This window comes from Cuculus canorus, chromosome Z, assembly GCF_017976375.1.
Source record: "Cuculus canorus isolate bCucCan1 chromosome Z, bCucCan1.pri, whole genome shotgun sequence".
NCBI classification, from domain to species: Eukaryota; Metazoa; Chordata; class Aves; order Cuculiformes; family Cuculidae; genus Cuculus; species Cuculus canorus.
The window spans coordinates 64,004,479-64,026,052 of NC_071441.1; the positions used below are offsets into that span (position 1 = coordinate 64,004,479).

Sequence of the window (21,574 nt, forward strand, 5' to 3'; positions counted from 1 at the left end):
GATGGAACGCTTAGAAGTTTAGCGATGAGCCATTGCAAAGTATTTCACTACTGAAAATTAGCTACCGAAAGGTAAAGGCCATCACACAGCATGCTGCTAACAATCAAATTATGAAGGTACTATACTGAAAAGATAGATACAGCTATTACCAAGAATAAGATCTACAAAAATAAATTGTACCTTAAAATGCCATTTATTGGAAACCCAACTTCCAGACCACGTATACTTCGAAGGTCTATTGAAAAGCAAAAATGGTGAGAGGTTGCTGGAATGACAATTTTCTGTGCTGACACAGGCTCAGGAGAATTGGAAGCAACCATACGGTTGAGATGAGATGCAGCTACTGGACCATGACCATTATCAGCTGAAAACACAGAAGAAAATTTGTGCATATTTATAATGATTTGTTCAGCTCAAAATAACAAAATATATTAAAGATAGGTCTACACTTTAAAAGCAAGTAAAAATAAGTTGCTTCCCCAGGAGATTTCAATTCTTTGTAATATAAGCTTATACAAGTTAAAACGGCCACTCTCTTTGCAAGTTACTGCTTCCAAAGGAAAAACACCAAAAAAAAAAGATACTTTAAATCTTTTTTAAAAAATCTAATAGTTTCCCTTTCTTTTTAATCTTCAAAGTTATGTAAGTTTATGTCACTGAAAAAAGTTTAGACTAAGATCCAAGACATTAAATTCTTCAGAAGGTAAGACTTCAGTTTCAACAATTTACATAATTGTTCCAAGCCAACTAACTAAAATGCTCTAGCTAAGTCTGTGAAGCCCATCTGCTTACACTCTTTGATTAAAACCCACCTACTGTGACATCCATTTTATAATTTAAGAAGCAAAAGCTCCAGTGAGTGCCTGTTGAATTGCGTCCAGGCTTCTCACTGTGACCCAATACTGCTTTCAAAGAGAAAAAAGGTCAAACAAGGTTTTCAGTCAAGGTCTCCAAAAGGTATTTTTCAAATAAGCTTAGCACTGTAAGGTAGAAAAAGAGGCAAAGACACCGTCAGAGAAGCCTTTTGCAAGCTGGCTGTTCTAATCCTCTTTCTTCACAACTATCTAAAATTACTCCATTTTTGTCATTTTTAAAGAAATACATCACAGCAAGCATTTGCTTTATTTTTCTCCTGCTTGTTTAAGTATTTTGTTTGCAATAACAGCAACAATACAAAAAATAAAAATCCAATAATACTTCAACACCAGGTAGTTAGCACAACGTAGGAATGAAATGATTCTCAGTGATTCACATAAAACCTCATTAGATTGCTTGATGCAATGAAATAGCTGATTAGAAGTTTAAAGCTGTCACAGACAAGTACAAAAATTGTGTACAGTCTACTGCTACAATTAACTTCAGTTGCTTCTATATTCAAATTTCCTTCAATGCACTAAATTAGATAAATTTTGCATTACTTGAATTTTGCAGATCTGACAACAGAGGTGACTTTGCTCTGGTTTGCGATTTGGAAACAGGAAGTTCTTCAGTACACTGCTTGTTAACCTCTTGGCAAGACTCAGCCACCAGCCCTGAAAGATAAATGTGAAATGGTATGTTTTACATTCTACCAAAACAAACACTTATAAAATTAGTATTAATAAAAAAGCACAATCCTGGGTTTCTTAATTGCAGATTCAAACTAGCTGCTGGATTCCAATATTTTTTCTTGATAAAGGTCTCAATCCTTGCTTATCAGTTAGGATTAAAAGAAAATTTGGCTCAATTAGCAGACAAATCCTGAGACATGTACTAGGATACAGGTTTTCCTGTACAGAACTTTATTCTTTAGGATGAATTTCAAAAGAATAGTAATACAAACATCATTAGAAAGATAATCAACTATTCAGCTTCATTCATAGATCACCTCTTAAGATGATGTGTGTTCAGTAATGTTTAGCAAACTAACACTTTCTTCTGAGCTTTACTCTATCATTGTAGCACTTCCTCTCTCATTTGTTCCTCTTTGACCTCTCCCCAACCTAGCCCTCAAATCAAACCCAAGGGAAGTCTTGGAAAACAACATGTGCTACCAAGTCCCTACAAAAGGATAACAAATAAAGAAAAAACCCCAATAGTGTGTTTTGTCCATGAATCTCTACAGTATGAACGTTTGTCTCCACAGTTTATGATTCACATAGTAAATTCCTTAAAGTTATTGAAAAGCACATTCCCCCACCCTTCTGTTTAATAAACGTGAATCTTGGACCATTTGATCTCTTCACTGAGCAAGTCAGTTTCTTCCTTGATATTGTACTAAGCTTCCCCATTCTCAAATTCAGGGAATTCCAGACATTTCTGGTATTCTTTCTCAAGCTGATGACTATCCACATCGCTTGTAATCTACACCACCAAATCCGTAATCTGACTCTTCCAGGTGTTTTCAACAACCATCATGTTCAAATTACAATATTTACTCTCCTCCTACTCCTTGTTTCATGTAAGTAATTCTCACTTGTCTGAAATTTATCACCACAAAAGATTAGTACACAATCCAAGACCACACGTGATAACTTGGGAAAAAAATACACTGCATACCCTTTTTCTTCAGTTTTGTGCCTTTTTCAAACTTAAGACTTTCCACCTCACTTTCAGTTGCTTTGTCTTCTGTTGAAGAAGAGTGGTCGGCTGGAGATGATATATTCTGTGATCTCTGCTGTAGGACTTCTGTTTTTCCACTAATAGGTGAAAGAGCTTTCTCCTGTGGCTGTCTGGGTTCAGTTGGAGCATTTAAGGGAATCAAAGGCTGAATGAAGTGATACAGTTTTCTTAGTGATCATGGCTTGCACTGGAAAATTCTTTCTACAACAATTTTAGTTTGACATCATTTTTCTGACATAGAAAAAATTAAGCAATAAAACAATCATTCATACAAAGCACTTCATCATTAAGACTTTCTTCTATATTCTTAACCATCAAATATGATTTAAAATACCATTTTTAACATAACACCATGCAACAGTGTCTAAACTAAAAATAAACAAGTAAGCTATACCTGGGCATTCAAGCTCTCTCTTTGCAGAGTTACAGATACCCCAACAGTAGGAGCCATGCCCAAAGGCAACTGCGGCAGTTTCTGTTTAGCTCTATTTGGTGGAATGAGGACAAACGCTCCTTCTATTGTCACAGGGTGTTGATCAATCTCCACACTTTTCTTCAGTAATCCAGACAGGGATATTTCAGTGCTTCCAAGAGACTGGTCTCCACAGCAAAGGTGGATCTGCATACATACAAAAGTGCTAGAAAGTAACTGGCCTGTGCATTTCCACTTGTACTGAGTGTGCATCATCTACTAAAGGTAGCATAAATAAATCAAATTAAACTTATCCCTAGTCTAGTCTAGGTACACTGAGAACAAATATTCTGATCACTGAGATAATAGCTACGAAATTTCAGTCTTGAGCAGGCAGGATTTGTGCAGGGCTCTGCAGCAGTGATCAGTGCAGGGCCCTTCTGAGGACCTGTCACATCATCCTTTCTAGAGGACAAATTCAGCAGTTTGAGGATTCTAAACGCTGCACAGAGACTCTTGCCCTGAATGTACAGGCATATAAAAATGCCTGACTGCAAGGTAAAGGAAAAGAAGTTATTTGAAAGCTTAAGCTTTGTGAATATATTTAGACACCACATAAATAGGAAGGATTTTGAAATAAGTAACTGTCTCTTAATTCCTGGTAAGAAACATTGTTCCCTTTTTCAAACCTTGACTCAACTCTTCCTTTCCTCCACAGCTTACTACCTATACACCCAAGTAAAAGACAGATCTTAAAAAAAAAAACACTGCAAGGCAATTCATTTTCCTCAGTGAAAGTTACTCTTTGAAACTTACATACCAACTTGCTCTTTCCCAAGTAAGAGTCACTTCAGTTCTGTTTTAGCAGATCAGAAGACTGTACTCTGATCCTTAACATTTATTACATTTAATGTAGACTTTAATGCTAAAAAATATCAGCTGCCAACATGTGTATGTACATACACATATATATATATACACAACAATATACAATGCACACACACAGAGTTTGTCAGATAGCAACTTTTATAACTAAAGTCTTCAGTTTTCAAAAAAAATATATTCAATATTATGGATCATAAAACAGTGCTCTGAACCTATATCCTAAATTTTAAGCAGTTGAGTGAGAAGTCAGAGAAAGAAAACTATAAATCAAGATGTGGATTTGACCTCATGACAACTCTTGTTCAACAAGTCATTAGCTAACATGATCAAAACAGACAATTCTCTGTAGGTGTTCTTATATATAATATATGCCATATTAAATACTTCATTTCAAGACCACAAAGATTAAATTCTAAATATATCAGTGTATGTTTCTCCAAAAGCTGTCATTACTAAGATAAAATTGTGACCAAAATATCTGGAACAATATAAGATTTAAACAGAAACATTCTGAAACTAACCTGAACAACAAAACTGGAGTGGTTTGCACAAGTTTAAATGAAAATAACTTTAAAAGGTCCAAATCTGAGAATTACTTTGTACAGCCAACACTGTCTTATTTACCAGCTATGTTATTACAAACACTATAATATATCCAACCAACCAGTCTCATTTTCTAATGACTTTAACGGGAGCCAGACACGGATTGCCACCAACACTTTCAATACTACCCAATATTTAGAATCACAGAATCATAAAATCATTTAGGCTGGAAAAGACCTTTAAAGATCATCAAGTCCAACTGTAAACCAAACACTGCAAACTCCACCACTAAACTATGTCCCCCATTTAAAGACACAGCTAAAGATAAGCAATTTCTGCTACCAGCCCAAATATGGCTGTATTTAAAAGTAGTATATGGCTAAGGAGTGGGAAAAAAGCCAAGCCTTCTCATTATTCATAAAGAGTACATAAAGAAGACAGTGATTCCAGACCTTGGGCAAGGGTGACCTGAGCAGCTGGTGTGGGTGCAGTTATCACAGGCGGCACAAAGCAGGACTGTGGTTACAGATGGTCTGATTTCAAAGCAGGTCCCACAGCTCAGAGCTCTTGATAATGCCACATTGACTCTTTGGGAATATCATGCTGCAGCAATACCTCTTATCATGACACAGAACTCAGCTTACAACAGCAACCATACTAAAGAGACTGTACTCCATCTGAGCTTGACAGCTTGCTGGTAGGGCTTGCCTTACATCAGCAAGAGAATCAGCGTATATTTGAACCAAATTATTGTAATGCAATTTAGTTTTGGAAAGATTAATGCTCTCCAGTTTCAGTCTGATCCATATTCTATTTCTTTTATTTTCATTATTTTTTTCACTCACATTTGAGAAGAAACAGCTTACCTGCAATTTTGACTGTGTGTAAAGATAAGCTTGAAGGACATCAGCTTTACTACGTATTCGAACTGAAGCTCTTTCTGGCTCAAAGTTTGGATTAATTAAATCAGAAAAAGGTTCATTTGCAACATCATTTCCCAGTAATGAGTAATAGAAAAAAAACTCAGGCCGTCCTTCAGGAAGCTTCATGGTACTAGGAACTAACTAAAAAAGATGCAGAAAAGAAGAATATATCTCTTTCATTAATGTACAGTTACAGTAATCCTTAAGCATTAGCTTGGAAATGTAAGAGCTTAAAGTGATCTCAAACTACTGAGTACCTGACCTAAATCCTAGCTTGCACTACCCAAAATAGAAAAGGATACATTTATACTAACACTCAACTTAATAAAGAAAAAAAAATGTTACTTTACAAGCCTACTAAAAACTTGCAAAATGACTCACTGCAAATCACCTTTAAGATTTAACAGCACCAAGGGCTGTAACTGATATATTCAATAATGTCAAGCACTGCATAAATATCTTGAAATGAGCAGTGCCTTCACAAAATATTTACAGTGTAATTGAGTTATATAATAACTTAAGTGATTGAATAAGAGTTGAACAACCAGAAATAGCTACTTCATCCAGTAGCCACTGCAACTGAGCTCAATGCCTAAAAAGGCACAAGCTACCCTAGAGTGATCACTGTAAATTTATTACACTTCACAAGGCCCTATATTTCTGACATGGAAAATTATTTCCTCTGGAAAAAGATGGCAAGACTGAGGAGAGCTCACCATATACTACAAGTTATAGATCAATTAAAACCATGCTGGCCTGGAGTCGTGACTTACACATAGTAATTTGGGCATACCTATACTATTAAATCAGAAAACGTGTAACAGTGGAGCGCAGGACAGCATAAACACAGCAGCTGAGGTCCACAGCTGAAATAATCGCATTAGTATGGTACTTCATCCAAACTAATACGTTCTTCCCTTCAGCAACACAAACTCGACCCTTTTGTATATCTTACGGATCTGAAAAGTATTTTGTCTCATTTGAACTTCAGAACGTGGCCACCAGATTGAAGGCCAATATTATCCTTACACATAGTTTTTATACTATATTGAAATACAAATGTACACATTTCATAAAAGTGCATAGCTTAAAATGAATGCAATTTCATCTCCAAAATAATTCCAATCTTTTATCTGTGATTTGACACATCAGCACACAATGGTTTAAAATTCAAGTGAAAGTGTATTAACTCAATAGTGGACAAGGCTACTGCAAGAAAGGTAAAAGGAAATCACAACTAGAAATAAGGCATGGGAGGGCAAAAATACAAGTGTAGGATAGTACTTCTTAAAAACTACACATAGCAAGGAAACAAACCTGTTCCAAATGTGTGGCAAACACAACGGTTACAGACAAGACAAAGTAGTCTCTGCAGTACTGTGCTGGTCCAATTTGATGATAGCCCTCTTCTTCATTCAAGACTGGCAAAATACTTATAGGGTCTATTTCAGAAGGAAGGGCAGATGCTAACAGAGAAGAAGAAAATTAAATAACTTGTGACCTTATTAATTCCTGCAGGATTTTAAATTTAATTGCATTTTTATCTTTAGCTATTTCACATGTGGAAAGAAAAGTTATAAATAAAGATCTTGATGCTCCCCAAGTATTTCAACACAATAAAGTCCCTAAGTATACTTAAGTATAGCTACAAAAATACTCTGAAATTCCTTTCTATTCACTGGGCACACATACTATTTTGAACACTATGCTAGACAGAATGCTACTGCGTAGTTTTATTTCATGTTACAATGAGTAACATTACAGTGACGGGAACCTTACTTCAGTAGGTTAGAGTCTACCATGCTGTTTCTTTATTTTACTTATTAAAGGAAATGCAAGACAGCAACTGCATATGAGAATGTGTTCAATCATTTAAAGGATGTCTCACTCCACAGACCTTTGGAATGTTTCATTTAAGGATTTTTACCTGAAGTCTCCAGGGCATAAAACACTGTTTGTATTTTGGTTTATTACTTTCTACCCTACAGTGCCAATAACTCAATACACTTCAAAACACCTTCTGTTACACCAAACTGTAATAATCACACAGCACTTCTGGTTGTGAACCAAAAGGCTCCATTTCAAATAATGGAAACTTTAGACTCCATAGGTCAGCAAAGAAAAAAAGAACTAAAAATAAAATTTGAAGTGTATGAATCCTAAAAGCAAAACACCTCCTTAGCTGTCTGACTAGACTACAATTGTGCAGTCCAGCTTTGTCATATCAAATGCTAGGAACATTAATGTTAAACCTGCAAAAATCCACATTTCTTTTCTTCCATTGCCTAAATACAGCATTGACTACCCTTGAGATGGCACAAGAAAGGAAACAGTTTGCAAAATTGTTTGTGTCAATTATTCCACAGAAAGCATTAAGTGGAAGGCAGAGCCAGGTGAAGGCAGAAGGAATTTCTTGTATTTTCTGTCAGGTCATGAGGGACAGGAGAGTTTGCAGGCAAGTTTGCAGGCAGAAAGATCACAAGGGAAGTGCAAATTAACAAGTCATTTACAGTAGTTCCTTGCCTCCTTTACAAACTTTACAGGATGCAAAATTCCCCCATATTTTGCTGTGAACTTGAAAGGATGGGTTAAGTCAAGCGATTATGCTGGAACTCCAATACTACTCTAAGGTCTCTTGGAATGTAGTCAAGGCAAAGTGTCACAAAATTCACTGGTAGTAACAGATGCTTAGTTTTTAGAAATTAAGTACATCAGCTTTTGGGTAGCGGATGAGTGGGGAGGTAAATTTGAGGTTTGAGGGTCTTTTTTTTTTTTTCTTTTCACTCAAGTTTCTAAGGGTTTGGCTTGGGATTTGTTCTTTTTAAACTACCAGCTTGCATTAAAAAAATCCCAGATAAAAGAATTACTGAAAAGTACAGCACAGAAATAACTTACTAGAGCTAATGTTTGAGTTCTAATAGATTTTTGACACATCTCATTAATTACTTGTGACAGGAATTTACAAGGGAATCCAGAAGAGGGATGAGTCACTACTGTTAAAGTAGATGTTACTACAAAAACTCATCAACAGAAGATGTTTTGAGTACTGAATTATTCAGATTCCATGAAAAGCCCATCAGAAAATAGAAGCAGTATACCCTACAAGAGAAACATTGCATCGCTCTATAATTCCAAGCTCAAACTACTGAAACTGCATTCTGTGAAAGGAGCTTCTCACTTCTTTCTTTACAGAACTTGCCAAAGCCCTGAAGTACAAGCAAAATACCCACAAGAGTAAATTATGGGCCACTGTTCCTGATTTTAAAGATCAGTCAGTTTGCAACTCTGTCCACCAGAAAGCCAAAGGATTACTACAGTAAAGCACTCTTGTGAAGTTATTACCACGAGGTACAGTAATCAGCTGTTAATAATTTGCACTGGAAATGCTATGAAATTAAATTTCTCTCAAGACTTAAAATACATTTCCAACAAGTGATATGTTCATCTTGCATGGGAACATTTTAAATTCCAAGCGAGTGATACTCTTGCATTACTTACCCTTCGTTTCTCTAAGGGGTGCCTCCCTTACTTTAAAGCCATCAACTGGTGCTTTTAAATCAGTCTCTAACACAACACCTACTTGTATTTCAGATTTAAATTTACTGTACTTGTTACTGAGCAGAGGATACCACTTCGGTGCCTACATAATTAAAAACAAAATTAAAAAACAAGAGCACTTAAAAAAAAGGGAAAAAACATAATATTATTACAGAAAAATTAGACTTGCTGTAGTGCTTCTACTTCATCATCTACAGAAACGCACCTTAGGTTTTATTTCCAAAAATGCAGGCTATTTTGAGAATACTATTATACTAAAAGTTTCTACAGAATGATTCCTGGAAGACTAGCTGAACATACTCTTTTCCAGTCATTTGTAGAATAAACTAGTTGGCAAGAAAAACATGCCATAAATCTTAAATTACAAGAGAAAATCTTCTAGTTCTCAACTGGAAGTGCACAGTAGTTTACATGAGTCACAAATCCTTAAGTAGTACAATGCTAAAGTAAGAAACCAGGGTCCTGTTATGACCCATATCAGACTTATGTCATACTCAAAAATAAGACCGCAAAATTTTACCTGTGCCTTAATTCAAATTTGACTATCTATAAACAGTACCGTTGTAAAAACATAGATTTGTAAAGATTTATACCCCATAACATACCTGTCTCTTTTCCTGCACAGACCTTAAATCAAGTACAACATAGCCTATATTCTCTTTAGCTGAAGTTGCAGGATCCAACGCAAAACACTGGAGTTTGATAGGTGATCGCTGCAGCCTGAAAGAAAAACTCAGTTTAAATCCAAAGTTATCTCTGCAATTATTTCACAAAAACAATTCGTAAGTTTCACACATACTAATGATACAAAATTTAGTTGTTACATAACCAGTTTTAGTAGGTCAGAAACTGGGTTTCTGAGAATCTAAAAATTCATCATTAAGTGAGAGAACAAACAAGTCACTTGATTTTGTAAAAGTGTATTGGAGTCTCACGGAGTCTCAAGTGTTAATAGGAAGACACTGAGAAATTCAATCTCATCCATGTACAAGAAATACACACTGCATCTCACATGAAATTGGAAATTCACTTGTGAGGGTATCTTAAAAATAGGACTAAGTCTTTTGTGCAAGGCACCTAATGCTTAGGGGCACAGATAAGGCATCTAGCATTACATAGATTTTGGCAGTTTTCTTTGGTCAAACAATGATAATACGGTCTTTAAATTCTTTGAAAACGTGGAGGTAATATTCTAACATGTCAGTTAACACCAGATGACAGTTATGGAAACCTTATTCAAAATCTCAGCTATTAAATTGGACATTATCAAAAACTCCTACGTAGGCTTTTCAAGCTTGAAGTTAATTCTGTGTCACAGTGTACATAAAGCTTGAGTCTGATGCTCAGACTACAGCATTATTACTTTGCTGTAGACACTTGGGTTTTTTCAGTACTGTAAAAACATACCCTTTATATTTTTTTTTAATATGACTCATCTTGCCACATACTACTTTTCTTCGTTTTGGCAACTTTACGGCACATCACGGTGCAGCTAAAAGAAAGTCCCTTAAAAAAATTCCGATGATAGTAATATAAAAATTCTATTTAAGTAGTTTTAAAGGCAAGTAAATTGAAATTTATCTCTAAATTAGACTTAACTTTGACATAAGACAAATTAAGCTTTCCTTTCGAGCTAAAGCAAAACATTTTTCTAACTTTTCTAATAACCCTCATCTAAGTAACCTCACTTTCTGAAAATTAAAGACATGTCTCTCGGTCCGTAGAAGTGATAATACCTAAAGTTTATAGTTATCATCAAAGTAATAGGGGGCAGAAAGACCACTCCTTACATCTATTCCTATAGAGGTAAAGGCCACCCTCAAACTGGTGGAATGCCTTAAGTAAAAGAGGCAAAAACGTGTCAGACTTGCAGAGAGGGGTGGACAGGAGAGGTGACCCAAACTGACCAGAGTATTCCATCCCACGTATGTCATCCTCAGCATAAAACTGAGGGATCACAAGGGTCAGGCACTCTTCTTTGATGGGTGGCATTTAGTGTGGACGTTGCCTGCTCTTCTGTTCCCTCAGTTCCAATTTGTGCACTCGTGAACCTATTTCCTGAACGCAGCTCCCATAGGCTACTGAGTCCAGTGTGGGACCCTTCCCCACATCTGCCCTCAAGTGTCAGTGATGACATATAGTTATCAGGGGGTTCAATTTTTTATATATTTCCTTATTAATACAATCTTCCTTTTCATTACTGTTGTTTCGTTAAAGCTGTTTTAGTTTCCAGCCCAGAAGTATGTCCCTTATTCTCCGTTCCTTTGGAGTGGAGAAACTGGGACCATGGCTGCCTACATTCAGCTGTTGACCCGGCCAGGAGGGAGAGCTAAACTGTGATGTAATGTTACCTGTGCTGATGAAGTGCTTTCCTATCAAGTTCCCAGGCCAATTCCGTAGCAAATTCTGGCTGATCAGTATGCTCTACAGGATCAGTAGCCAACTGTTCACCATCAAACTTTGCTTCAACTATAAGCATGTGCTGGGGTCGTTTCGGAAAACAGCGCCCTGTAAAAGAGTATAATTGTCATGCACCATCACTAAAAAAAAAAAAAAGAAGTGAGAACTCAGATTCATGCCATAAACCTATTACGTAAAAATACACTTTGCATATGTTCTTCTCTGTGCTTACTCCAAAGCTATGTTCTTCATATTCAAAGTCTTCCCGCTATGCAGAAGTGAGAAACAACCTGACACGAAACAGACTATTTGTGAAGCACCCAGAAACAGCAAGACACCAAACAACAAAGAGAGAAAGAAACTAGTAGAATTAAATTTTGAGAAATCTCTGTGGGGAAATAGAACAAGTGAGCAGGTTAGAGGCAGAGGCTGAATGTTTTGGGCCTCTGTGGCTGATTTTATCACTGTCCCACATCAAAGCAGAAGACAAGATCGAACAAAAGCAACAAAAGGTATTTTTCATACTGCTTGTTGTTGAAAAACAATGACTACTACATTAGGAAACTGCCTTAGTGCTGTGTTGTGTAGACAGTTGGACTAGATGATCTTACGAGGTCTTTTTCTCATAACATACAGAATCATTATATATTCTATTTTATTCCTGTTAAATAAATATTGTTTCTATAATACATTTGTAGAGGATTTATCCTGGATTCAGCATCATCCTGTATTTCAATGAATAACTGCAATGACCAAATGAAGGGAACGCTTTTAAAGCTTACAGCTATCACAGTGTGGGTGTGCATGGGAGGGCAGGATCTTATTTTAAAGCCACCTTGGCAAACTAGAAAAGCAGACAGATGGATAACAGGATTTACTCCAAAAAGAGAAAGCATTCTGTCAAAATAACCCAAACCAGAAAACCGCCCTGCACGTTACTTATGCCTTAGAAAGTATTACATAGAATATATAATAAAGAGTATAAAACAGCAAGTATAATCTGCAGACACACAAGATGAACAATTACTAGCTAGGTAGTTGAGTCAATACTAAAGAAAAAGCTCACAGTAATGCTGCAAGAGTGACAGAAACACCAGAATATACTTAAAAAAGAAAAGAAAGGGGGAACAGATGTAGCAATCCTGATCACAGCAAGAGATGGGCTGTATGCGGATACCTTGGTCCAAAGTTTTCCCAAAGTGCAGCCCAGCTGCCAAGGACCCCATTACGCCAGGTGAAAGGAGCCAGGAAAGGCAGTCAGGATCTGGAGGGAAGGTTGGAAAAGGGCCCCCTGTGCCCATCAGGCACAGCAGTGGTGTGGGGTTTAAAGCCCGGCACAGGCAACACGGGTCAGACAATGCCAAAACAGGCAGCGATGCTTTTCAGCATGGGAAGGACAATTCCGATACCAAAAATGCCAGCAAATAAACTCCCCGAGACTCATTTTGGAGCTTTAGAAAGCAAGCACCCTTTTTCAGGCCTGGGCAACACGAGGGAGCGATCTCCATCCATCGTGTGCAGCCAGACAAGAGCTGGGACAGAATACACTTCCCACTTAGATGCATATGGATAAATTCTCCCAGATATCTTATGCATATCTATTCCCTTCCAAAGACTCATTTTAATGTTATTATGAGCTTCACAACAGTCAAACTTCTTGCTAATTTGGAGCTGCTCTCTGCCTGACTTTGCATTTGGAATAAGGGAAGACTGCAAACAGAGGTGATCACAGAAGAGACATCCATTCAGCACAGATCATACTTCACACAGCATGTTATTATCAGCAAAGAACAAACAGTGTCTGGAAAAAACAGCGTTTTAAGGAAAACATGCTATCAGAAACACACTCTGCCTGACTTTCAAAAATTACAATTACTTAGATGAAACTCAACTCTACTTTAGCTTAAACCAAAAATATTCCGCGTTCTGCAATAGTAGCTACTTCTTGTATCAACTCCACCACTGATGTTAAGTGATATTTTGGGTGAATAATCCCAGAAGCACAACTGGCGGTGCACTGCCCTCGCTCTAAGGCATAACGAGCTTTATTAATGAAACCGCACAGCTTGGCTGATCGCCTCCTTCCACCGCAGCGATCGCACCCGCAGGCGGCGGCTTCTCAGCACGGGACAGGGACGACCGGGATGCCGGCAACTCGCCCACCCCCTCCGGTTACCTTCCAGGACGGAGACGACGATCAGCAGCCGGTCAGTGGCTCGGGAGACCATTTCCCCGCTGCGCCCCAGGGATGATGGGCCGGGAAAGAGGGATGCTGCGACCTCGGGGAGAGCGGAGTGGGAGGAGGGATGCTGCACCTGGTGGGAGCGGCTGGGAAGCGGAGCGGAGGACGGGACCAGGGAATTCAAGCGGCCGTCCTGTCCTACCGCCACTCTCCGCCCTTTCCCGCCTCAGAGCCCCTTTAACCGCCTCACAGCCGCTTCCGCCCGGCAACGGCGACCCCGCCCGCAGCGCCGCCAGCCCGCCAAGAGGCGCCGGAAGCGCGCGGCGCCTCGGCTCCGCCTCCTCGGCGCCTCCGCTGCCCACGCCCCGCCCCGGGCTCCGCCCAGTCCCACGCTCCGCCCCCAGTTCCGGTCCCGGTCCCAGCCCCGCCCGCCCCGCCCCGGTCCTTCCAGGATCCGCGGTAGGTGCGGAAAATCAATAAGGCCTCAGTGCCTGAACAGCAGTATTTAGCTAAGAATTTAATATATTTATTTTGATTTCTAGAAGCTTCTGTAAGTTGCTATTCAGAAAGTACTTCTAGGATGTCCAGGTATTTGTCCTTTTCAGGGATAAGATTTTAATGGTAAAATGTTAAGTGAATAGTCTAGCAGCTTAAATTATAATAACATCTAACAGCATGTTCAGAAGTGATTGAAAACTTTATTTGTATTACTGAAATGAAAGAGTGTTAAATCAGCCTCCTCGTGAGGCTGTTCCTGCTCTGCAGGCACCGGAGCACACGAGGGGTGCCTGGGAACCCCGCAGAGGGCACCATCCGATGTGGTGGTCCCTTCCTTGATGGAAACTGCAGCACTGCTGGAGGAGGCCAGGTGAGATTTGGGTGTTCCCCCTCTGAAGCAGGAGGAGCCGGAGCTGCCCTCAGGGCTTTCCTGGGGGCTGGGGGTCCATCTCCTCGGGGAATGCCAGGGCCTCCCAGGCAAGTGGTCCCCCGCCCTGGCTGGGAGCTGAGGGGCTGCAGCCCTGGCCAGAGGGACCGGCCACCTCTGCTGCCTTCCCCAGCCCCTCCTGAGGCTCCTCCTGCTTTGCAGAGGTGGCTGAGGATCCAGGATGGATGGACTGCCCAAGATGGATGGACTCATCCAGGAGGGTGGCCTCTGATGTGCAGGGCTGCTCCTCATCATTGCAGCATGCAGGGCTGCTCTCAGAGGCCACATGAGGCTCAGGACTCCCCGGTCTGGAGCTTGAGCAGCTGGAGTACCTGAGGGAGCTGGAGCAGCTGGGGCAGCTGGGGGAGCTGGAGCTGGCCGCAGGGTTCTCCTCCTCCTCTCCAGCAGCATCGGAGTGCACCAGCTTCCAGGCCTCGCCACTACAGTACTACGCAATGTTATCAATGAGGCCATGGACCAGGTCTTCTGTGTATGGCTGTAAGGTGGGCTGCACCTAATTTAAATTTACTGTACTTGTTACTGAGCAGAGGATACCACTTCGGTGCCTACATAATTAAAAACAAAATTAAAAAACAAGAGCACTTAAACAAAACAGGGAAAAAACGGAATATTACTACCGAAAAATTAGACTTGCTCTAGTGCTTCTACTTCATCATCTACAGAAATGCACCTTAGGTTTTATTTCCAAAAATGCTAGTGAGAAGCATGCTTTAAAAACAAAAGATGCACTGGAGAATCTTGAGTTATGAGATGATACTAAAACTTAAAAAGCAGTGATATAAAAATAGTTCATTTTCCTGCATACCTGCATATTTAACTCTGATTTATTTGCAGTGGTTTTCACTGTATTTTATTCTGCGGGTACTTTGACAAGTTTTTGTGTTTTCTTAATGCTAACAAATTTCCGTCTTGATTTTATCTTACTAAGTGATTTTTTAACACAATAAAAATCATAATCCTCGTCCTGCCAAGCTTGAAAAATGTAAGCAGTCGTAGTGTAGTCAACAGGATAATCCCATATTCATATGCTTGAGAGTGTTCAGGTCTTAAATTTTTTTGCTTGACTTCTCAATAGCAAGAAAGCGTATAACATTACAACTGGCCCACAGTCATTCTACATGGCAGAGAAACGTACGTCCTCCACATCTCAAGAACTTGTATCCTGAGAAATCATAACCGATTACTTCACATTTTCACTCCAAGACAAATAATAACATATATTTCTGGAGGAAAATAAATTTACATGAATAAAAATAATTAATTTTCAAGTGAAACATTGATTAAATTGTGAGAGAAGTGAGTGAAGACAATCATTTTTTCATAATTTACCTGGAGGTTAACCCGATACACATCATTTATTTATTACAATGCAATACTGTGCAGGGGTAAAAAGAAGATGATTGGCAGCACTTTTGTCTTGTCTTTTCCTTTTATTCCTGGCTTTCTCAGTTTACACGCACCTGTATGCTTTTACTACTCATTATTTTGGAACAGTTGTGATTCTATGTGTATTTGTAATTAGGCTTTTACACTCATATCTTTTGGATGCTTACATCTAAATATAAAATTATTCTAATAAATGAATTAGATTTCCTTCCACTCCAGTGCTTGATATAATTTCAACTTTCAATAATTTCTCCATTACCTTTTAAAGGATCCTTAGATAGATCATTAATGAATATCTTTCAGATAACTCATTTCTTGGTTTTTTTAACTTTAGAACTTCAGATGCAATTTCAAATTACTTACAACTTCAAAACTTACCATGTAGATGTAACCTCTTCAGACAGAGTTGGGAAGAAGCACAATAATAAAAATATCATCCACATAAAGAAAATGAAGGTTTTTCTTGAAGGTCATACGTTATTCAACAGCGTAGAATTTCTACATTGACAAAGGACTAAAGGCAAGAGTGACTTTTGTCCTATACTGCAAATTATACAGCCACCAGAACTCTTTGAGGAAAATATTAGACAGACAAGCATCTGTTTCAATTAGTATAGGTATAGTCTTGAAACAGGGAGTAAAATATTATGATCTCTATGGACTTCATAAAGCAATGTTTGGATGAAGAATAAAAGACTGTCCAGTAGCCTGCCTTCCAATGAGGAGCCCAGAGCAGCACATGCTCCAGGAGGAAAGGCAGAACCCAAACGAGCCTGAAGTACTGCCACAGCCCAGTAAAGGCCAGCAGAATTCTAAGACGGAGCAACCCAGGTCACCAAATGGGACCGTATCTTTCCAACAAGCCAGGAGATGTCCTGTTTGGGTGACGCCGGGGCCTCTCACAGGGCTGGGAAGAGTCCAGAGGCCTGGGGACTGTTCTCTTCAGGGCACACCGGGGCCTCTTAGAGCACAGAGGAGAGTCCTGGGGGCTGGAGGTCCGTTTCCTCAGGGCACGCTGGGGCCTCTGGCGTTGCCGAGGAGAGCCCTCAGGGCTGGGGACTGTTCTCTTCGGGGCACGCCGGGGCCTCTTGCGGGGCAGCGGAGAGTCGTGGCGGCTGAGGACTCTTCTCTTCGGGGCACGCCGGAGTCTCTGGCAGGGCAGAGGAGAGTCCTGGCGGCCGCGGCCTCCAAAGCAAGTGCTCCCTGGGGCCTGGCAACTCTTCTCTTCGGGGCAGGCCGGGGCCTCCCAGGCAAGTGGTCCTTGCCCTGGTTGGGAGCCGAGGGGCTGCAGCCCTGGCCAGAGGGACCGGCCACCTCTGCTGTATCCCCTGGCTCCTCATGAGGCTGTTCCTGCTCTGCAGGGACTGGAGCACACGAGGGGTGCCTGGGAACCCGGCAGAGGGCACCATCCGATATGCTGGTCCCTTCCTTGATGGAAACTGCAGCACTGGTGGAGGAGGCCAGGTGAGATTTGGGTGTTCCCCCTCTGAAGCAGGAGGAGCCGGAGCTGCCCTCAGGGCTTTCCTGGGGGCTGGGGGTCCATCTCCTCGGGGAATGCCAGGGCCTCCCAGGCAAGTGGTCCCCCGCCCTGGCTGGGAGCTGAGGGGCTGCAGCCCTGGCCAGAGGGACCGGCCACCTCTGCTGCCTTCCCCAGCCCCTCCTGAGGCTCCTCCTGCTTTGCAGAGATGGCTGAGGATCCAGGATGGATGGACTCCCCTTGGAGGGTGGCCTCTGATGTGCAGGGCTGCTCACAGAGGCCACATGAGGGCTCAGGACTCCCTGGTCTGGAGCCAGACCAGCAGGACCAGCTGGGGGAGTTGGTGCAGCTGGGGGAGTTGGTGGGGGACTGGCGTCTGAGGACTATTCCCTTTGGGGCAGGCCGAGGCTTCTGGCAGGGCGGAGGAGAGTCCTGGGGCCTGGCAACTCTTCTCTTCGGGGCAGGCCGGGGCCTCCCAGGCAAGTGGTCCTTGCCCTGGCTGGGAGCCGAGGGGCTGCAGCCCTGGCCAGAGGGACCGGCCACCTCTGCTGTATCCCCTGGCTCCTCGTGAGGCTGTTCCTGCTCTGCAGGCACTGGAGAAGACGAGGGGTGCCTGGGAACCCCGCAGAGGGCACCATCCGATATGCTGGTCCCTTCCTTGATGGAAACTGCAGGGCTGCTGGAGGGGGCCAGGTGAGATTTAGGTGTTCCCCCTCTGAAGCTGGAGGAGCCGGAGCTGCCCTCAGGGCTTTCCTGGGGGCTGGGGGTCCATCTCCTCGTGTTGGGAACAGAGATAGAAAATGTATATATATATATATATATATCTTAGAATCATTTAAACGACTTTCTCTAATAGTTCTCTTTTGTATACATTTAAACGACTATCTCTAATAGTTCTCTTTTGTATACATTTAAACGACTTTCTCTAATAGTTCTCCTTTGTATACATAACTGTAGGATTTGTATACATAACTGAAACTAACAGTCCTAACTACAGCCTACCTTGGAATGTGGAGGTGCACTAGCTTGGAATGTGGAGGTGCACTAGCATTAACAGTGGAATGTGAAGATTTAATGGCTTAGAAGTCCAGAGAACATAAAGTTACTAACCTTATCTAAGCTATTTGAATAGTACTAACAGTGAAGGTACAAAGTAGCTAACGAAGCACGAAGTAAGGAATGTTGCAACTTAAGCGATTCTTATGTTGAGAAACTGCCAGAAACACGAAAGGTGAAAAGGACAACGCGAGGAAGAAGAGCTGCTTCATCTGAGGAAGAGTGTTTTCTTCATCCCCACGACCACCAGAAGAGGGTGCGCAAGTGCAATAGAGACTGATGCTGATGAAGCAATTTGAAATGAATATGTAACAGGTTGAGCAAGGACCTTTTGAATATGTAACAGATTGAGTAACATTTTAAGGATAAAAAGCGAACGCGATGTAACGGTCTTTGGAGCCAGATTTGGGTGCGTACCCCTGGTTCCCGGGGCCTCGAAATAAAGCACCACATATAACCTTCTTCGTATGGTTATGTGTTTGTCTCTACGCTAACAGTTTTGGCGACCCAGATGGGACCTCGCGGGCATTGCTGAGGCGGCTCGCATCGATCCTGCTCCGGCCGGCACCGAGTGATTCTCGGGGAGCCATCGACCGCAACCGACCTCCGCTGCCCTCGACGGACCAAGGATTTTGTTGGTAAGACACGGTGCTTTATCGGGAATGGTACCATAATTGTGGTTTAGGTAAAACCTGCCTGTTAGACGCGGCCAAAGCTGCGCTTGGTTGGGTTACGGAGCTCCAGCAAAGGTTTGGGTATCGTTTGTGGGATAAGAGCGAAAGCTCTACGAGTCTGGTAATAGAGGTTCTTGGTTATTGCTCTTGGTGGTTTATATTTGTTTGCGCCGACCTAAGGTAGTCAATATATATATAGATACTCGCGTGCGCCAATTTAATTGCTTGGGAACGTGGTATACAAAGACGTTTGTTTGTCTGTGCTTAAGTGAAATTGTAGATATGTCACCGATTCCAGGGTCATCCCCTTTAGGGTGTATATTAAGACACTGGAAAGAAGGAGGATTCGGGCAAGAGATGCAAAAGAAAAAGTTGATAGATTATTGTAATGTTTGGTGGACTCAATACGCTTTGGAGGATCAAGTGCAGTGGCCGGAACACGGGACTTTGGACTATAATACTATTTTGCAGCTAATGTATTGCAAGCAGGAAGGAAAATGGGACGAGGTCCCGTATGTGGAGTTGTTCTTTGTGTTACGGAATAATAGGGAGTGGCAAAAGGAGTGTGGAATTATGTTGTTAGAAACTGAGTCGAACAGTAGATGTCGGGGTTGTAGCGCTGAGGGAAAATGTATACAGTGTTCGGCAGTAGAGAATGTAGTGCAGCACCGGCAAGATGAGGATTTTGATCTCTTAATAGCCCCCTTGACTCCTACAGCCCCAGAGATATACAAGGAAGAGAATTTAGAGAAACAGGTGGAGGATTCAAACACCCCGATATCTCATAGAACACGGCAACGAGAAACAGTAGAGCAAGGAGCAAAAACAAAGATAATGGCTCCATTGAGACAGGGCATAGGAGCTGAAGGACCGGTTTATGTAAAGGTACCGTTTTCTCCCGGAGATCTAATGCTCTGGAAACAATCAGCCGGGACTTACCGAGAAAATCCAGATAAAGTGGCACGGGTAGTAAAAATGATTATGAAAACACAAAATCCGGATTGGGATGACATACAGGTGTTGTTAGATACACTAATGGATACAACAGAGAAGGGAATGGTATTAAAAGCGGCACGGGAACGAGTAAGAGAGGACATAAGACAGGGAGTAGCCACTGGAACAGTGGAACAAAACTTTCCTATAGAGGATCCGATGTGGGACTAAAATACTGCAAGGGGAATGGGTTACCTGAAAAGATATCAGGAATGGGTGGTAGTAGGGGTTCAAACGGCAATGCCAAAGGTGATAAATTGGTCAAAACTCTACAACATAAGGCAAGAAAAGACGGAGTCCCCGTCTGTGTTCTTAGAACGCCTTATAGAGGCAGCTCGGAAATACACTGATTTGGATGTAGAAAATGAACAAGCTAGAGTACAGCTAGCTTTTATCTTCTTGGGCCAATCACAGGAGGATATTAGGAGGAAATTACAGAAGCTAGACGGAGCTGAATTGCGTGATCTGGACAGGCTATTAGAAGTGGCGTGGAAAGTATATAATAATAGAGAAAAGGAAAGCACGCAAAGACAAAATAGAAATCTGTTGGCTGCAATGCAGGGAAAGGATTTTCAAGTAGGAAACAGAGGGAGGGGGCGAGGAATGAGGCGAGGACGGGAGACAGGAGGACCTGTTGCAAGGATGGAGTCCAGATTCAATAGACTTGGGATAAACCAATGTGCGTATTGTAAACAGGAAGGGCATTGGAAAAATGAATGCCCACAAGGATTGGGGCAGAGAGGCTCAGGACTGCCAACCGGGAATGCGGGAGCTATCCGAACTATGACTATGGGAGATTATGGGAATCAGAGCTGACTAGACGAGGATAAGGAAGAACCCATGGTAAAAGTAAGGTTAGGGGAAAAAGACGTTCAATTTCTAATAGATACAGGGGCCACATATTCAGTTCTGAATGACTTACACGGGACAAGTCCAGGTACCGCGGACTCAATATCTTCTGTTGCAATATGTTGATGACATTTTGATAGCAACGGAAACCGAACCAACCTGCATCCAGGTAACAATAGACATCCTGAATCAATTGGGGTTAAATGGCTATAAGGTTTCCAAGGAGAAAGTACAAATTGCATGCACTACAGTGATATATTTAGGATGCGAAATCACACAGGGCCAGAGAAAATTAGGAACAGATCGAATCCGAGCCATTTGTGCAACACCCGAACCCCGGAATCTACATGAGTTAAGATCATTCCTAGGGATGGCAGGCTGGTGCAGGCTCTGGATCTTGAATTATGGACTAATAGCCAAGCCCTTGTATGAAGTTCAAAAATCATTGACCTTTACTTGGGAAAGGCCGCAGAAGGAAGCCTTTGGAAAGTTAAAGGAGGCCTTAACTAAGGCACCGGCATTAGGGTTGCCAGACCTAACTAAAAATTTTCAACTGTACGTGTATGAGCAACAACGGTTAGCATTAGGAGTCCTAACACAGAAACTGGGGAGCTGGAAAAGACCAGTAGGATATTTTTCCAAACAACTGGACCCAGTAAGCGCTGGATGGCCATCGTGCTTAAGGGCAG

The 21,574-nt window shown here is 41.4% G+C and overlaps 2 protein-coding genes across 2 annotated transcripts in view; one reads left to right on the plus strand and one right to left on the minus strand.

Annotated features, from left to right (window-relative positions):
- The window catches only part of CEP120 (centrosomal protein 120), a 41,174-nt gene extending 27,339 nt beyond the window's left edge, over positions 1–13,835 (minus strand). Inside the window, exons 1-10 of the mRNA XM_054054902.1 lie at positions 13,499–13,835; positions 11,274–11,430; positions 9,528–9,642; positions 8,863–9,004; positions 6,682–6,830; positions 5,308–5,505; positions 2,996–3,220; positions 2,539–2,746; positions 1,419–1,532; positions 181–364 (exon numbers count right to left, since the gene is read on the minus strand). Of these exons, the coding sequence (XP_053910877.1) occupies positions 181–364; positions 1,419–1,532; positions 2,539–2,746; positions 2,996–3,220; positions 5,308–5,505; positions 6,682–6,830; positions 8,863–9,004; positions 9,528–9,642; positions 11,274–11,430; positions 13,499–13,550 (1,544 nt within the window). The 5' untranslated portion in view covers positions 13,551–13,835. The remainder of the gene's footprint in view (positions 1–180; positions 365–1,418; positions 1,533–2,538; positions 2,747–2,995; positions 3,221–5,307; positions 5,506–6,681; positions 6,831–8,862; positions 9,005–9,527; positions 9,643–11,273; positions 11,431–13,498) is intronic.
- A 5,490-nt stretch (positions 13,836–19,325) lies between these two features.
- Positions 19,326–20,207, plus strand: LOC128850478 (uncharacterized). The gene has a single exon (XM_054054906.1). It carries the CDS (start codon positions 19,326–19,328, stop codon positions 20,205–20,207), a length of 882 nt encoding a protein of 293 aa, XP_053910881.1.
- Positions 20,208–21,574: the final 1,367 nt, after the last annotated feature.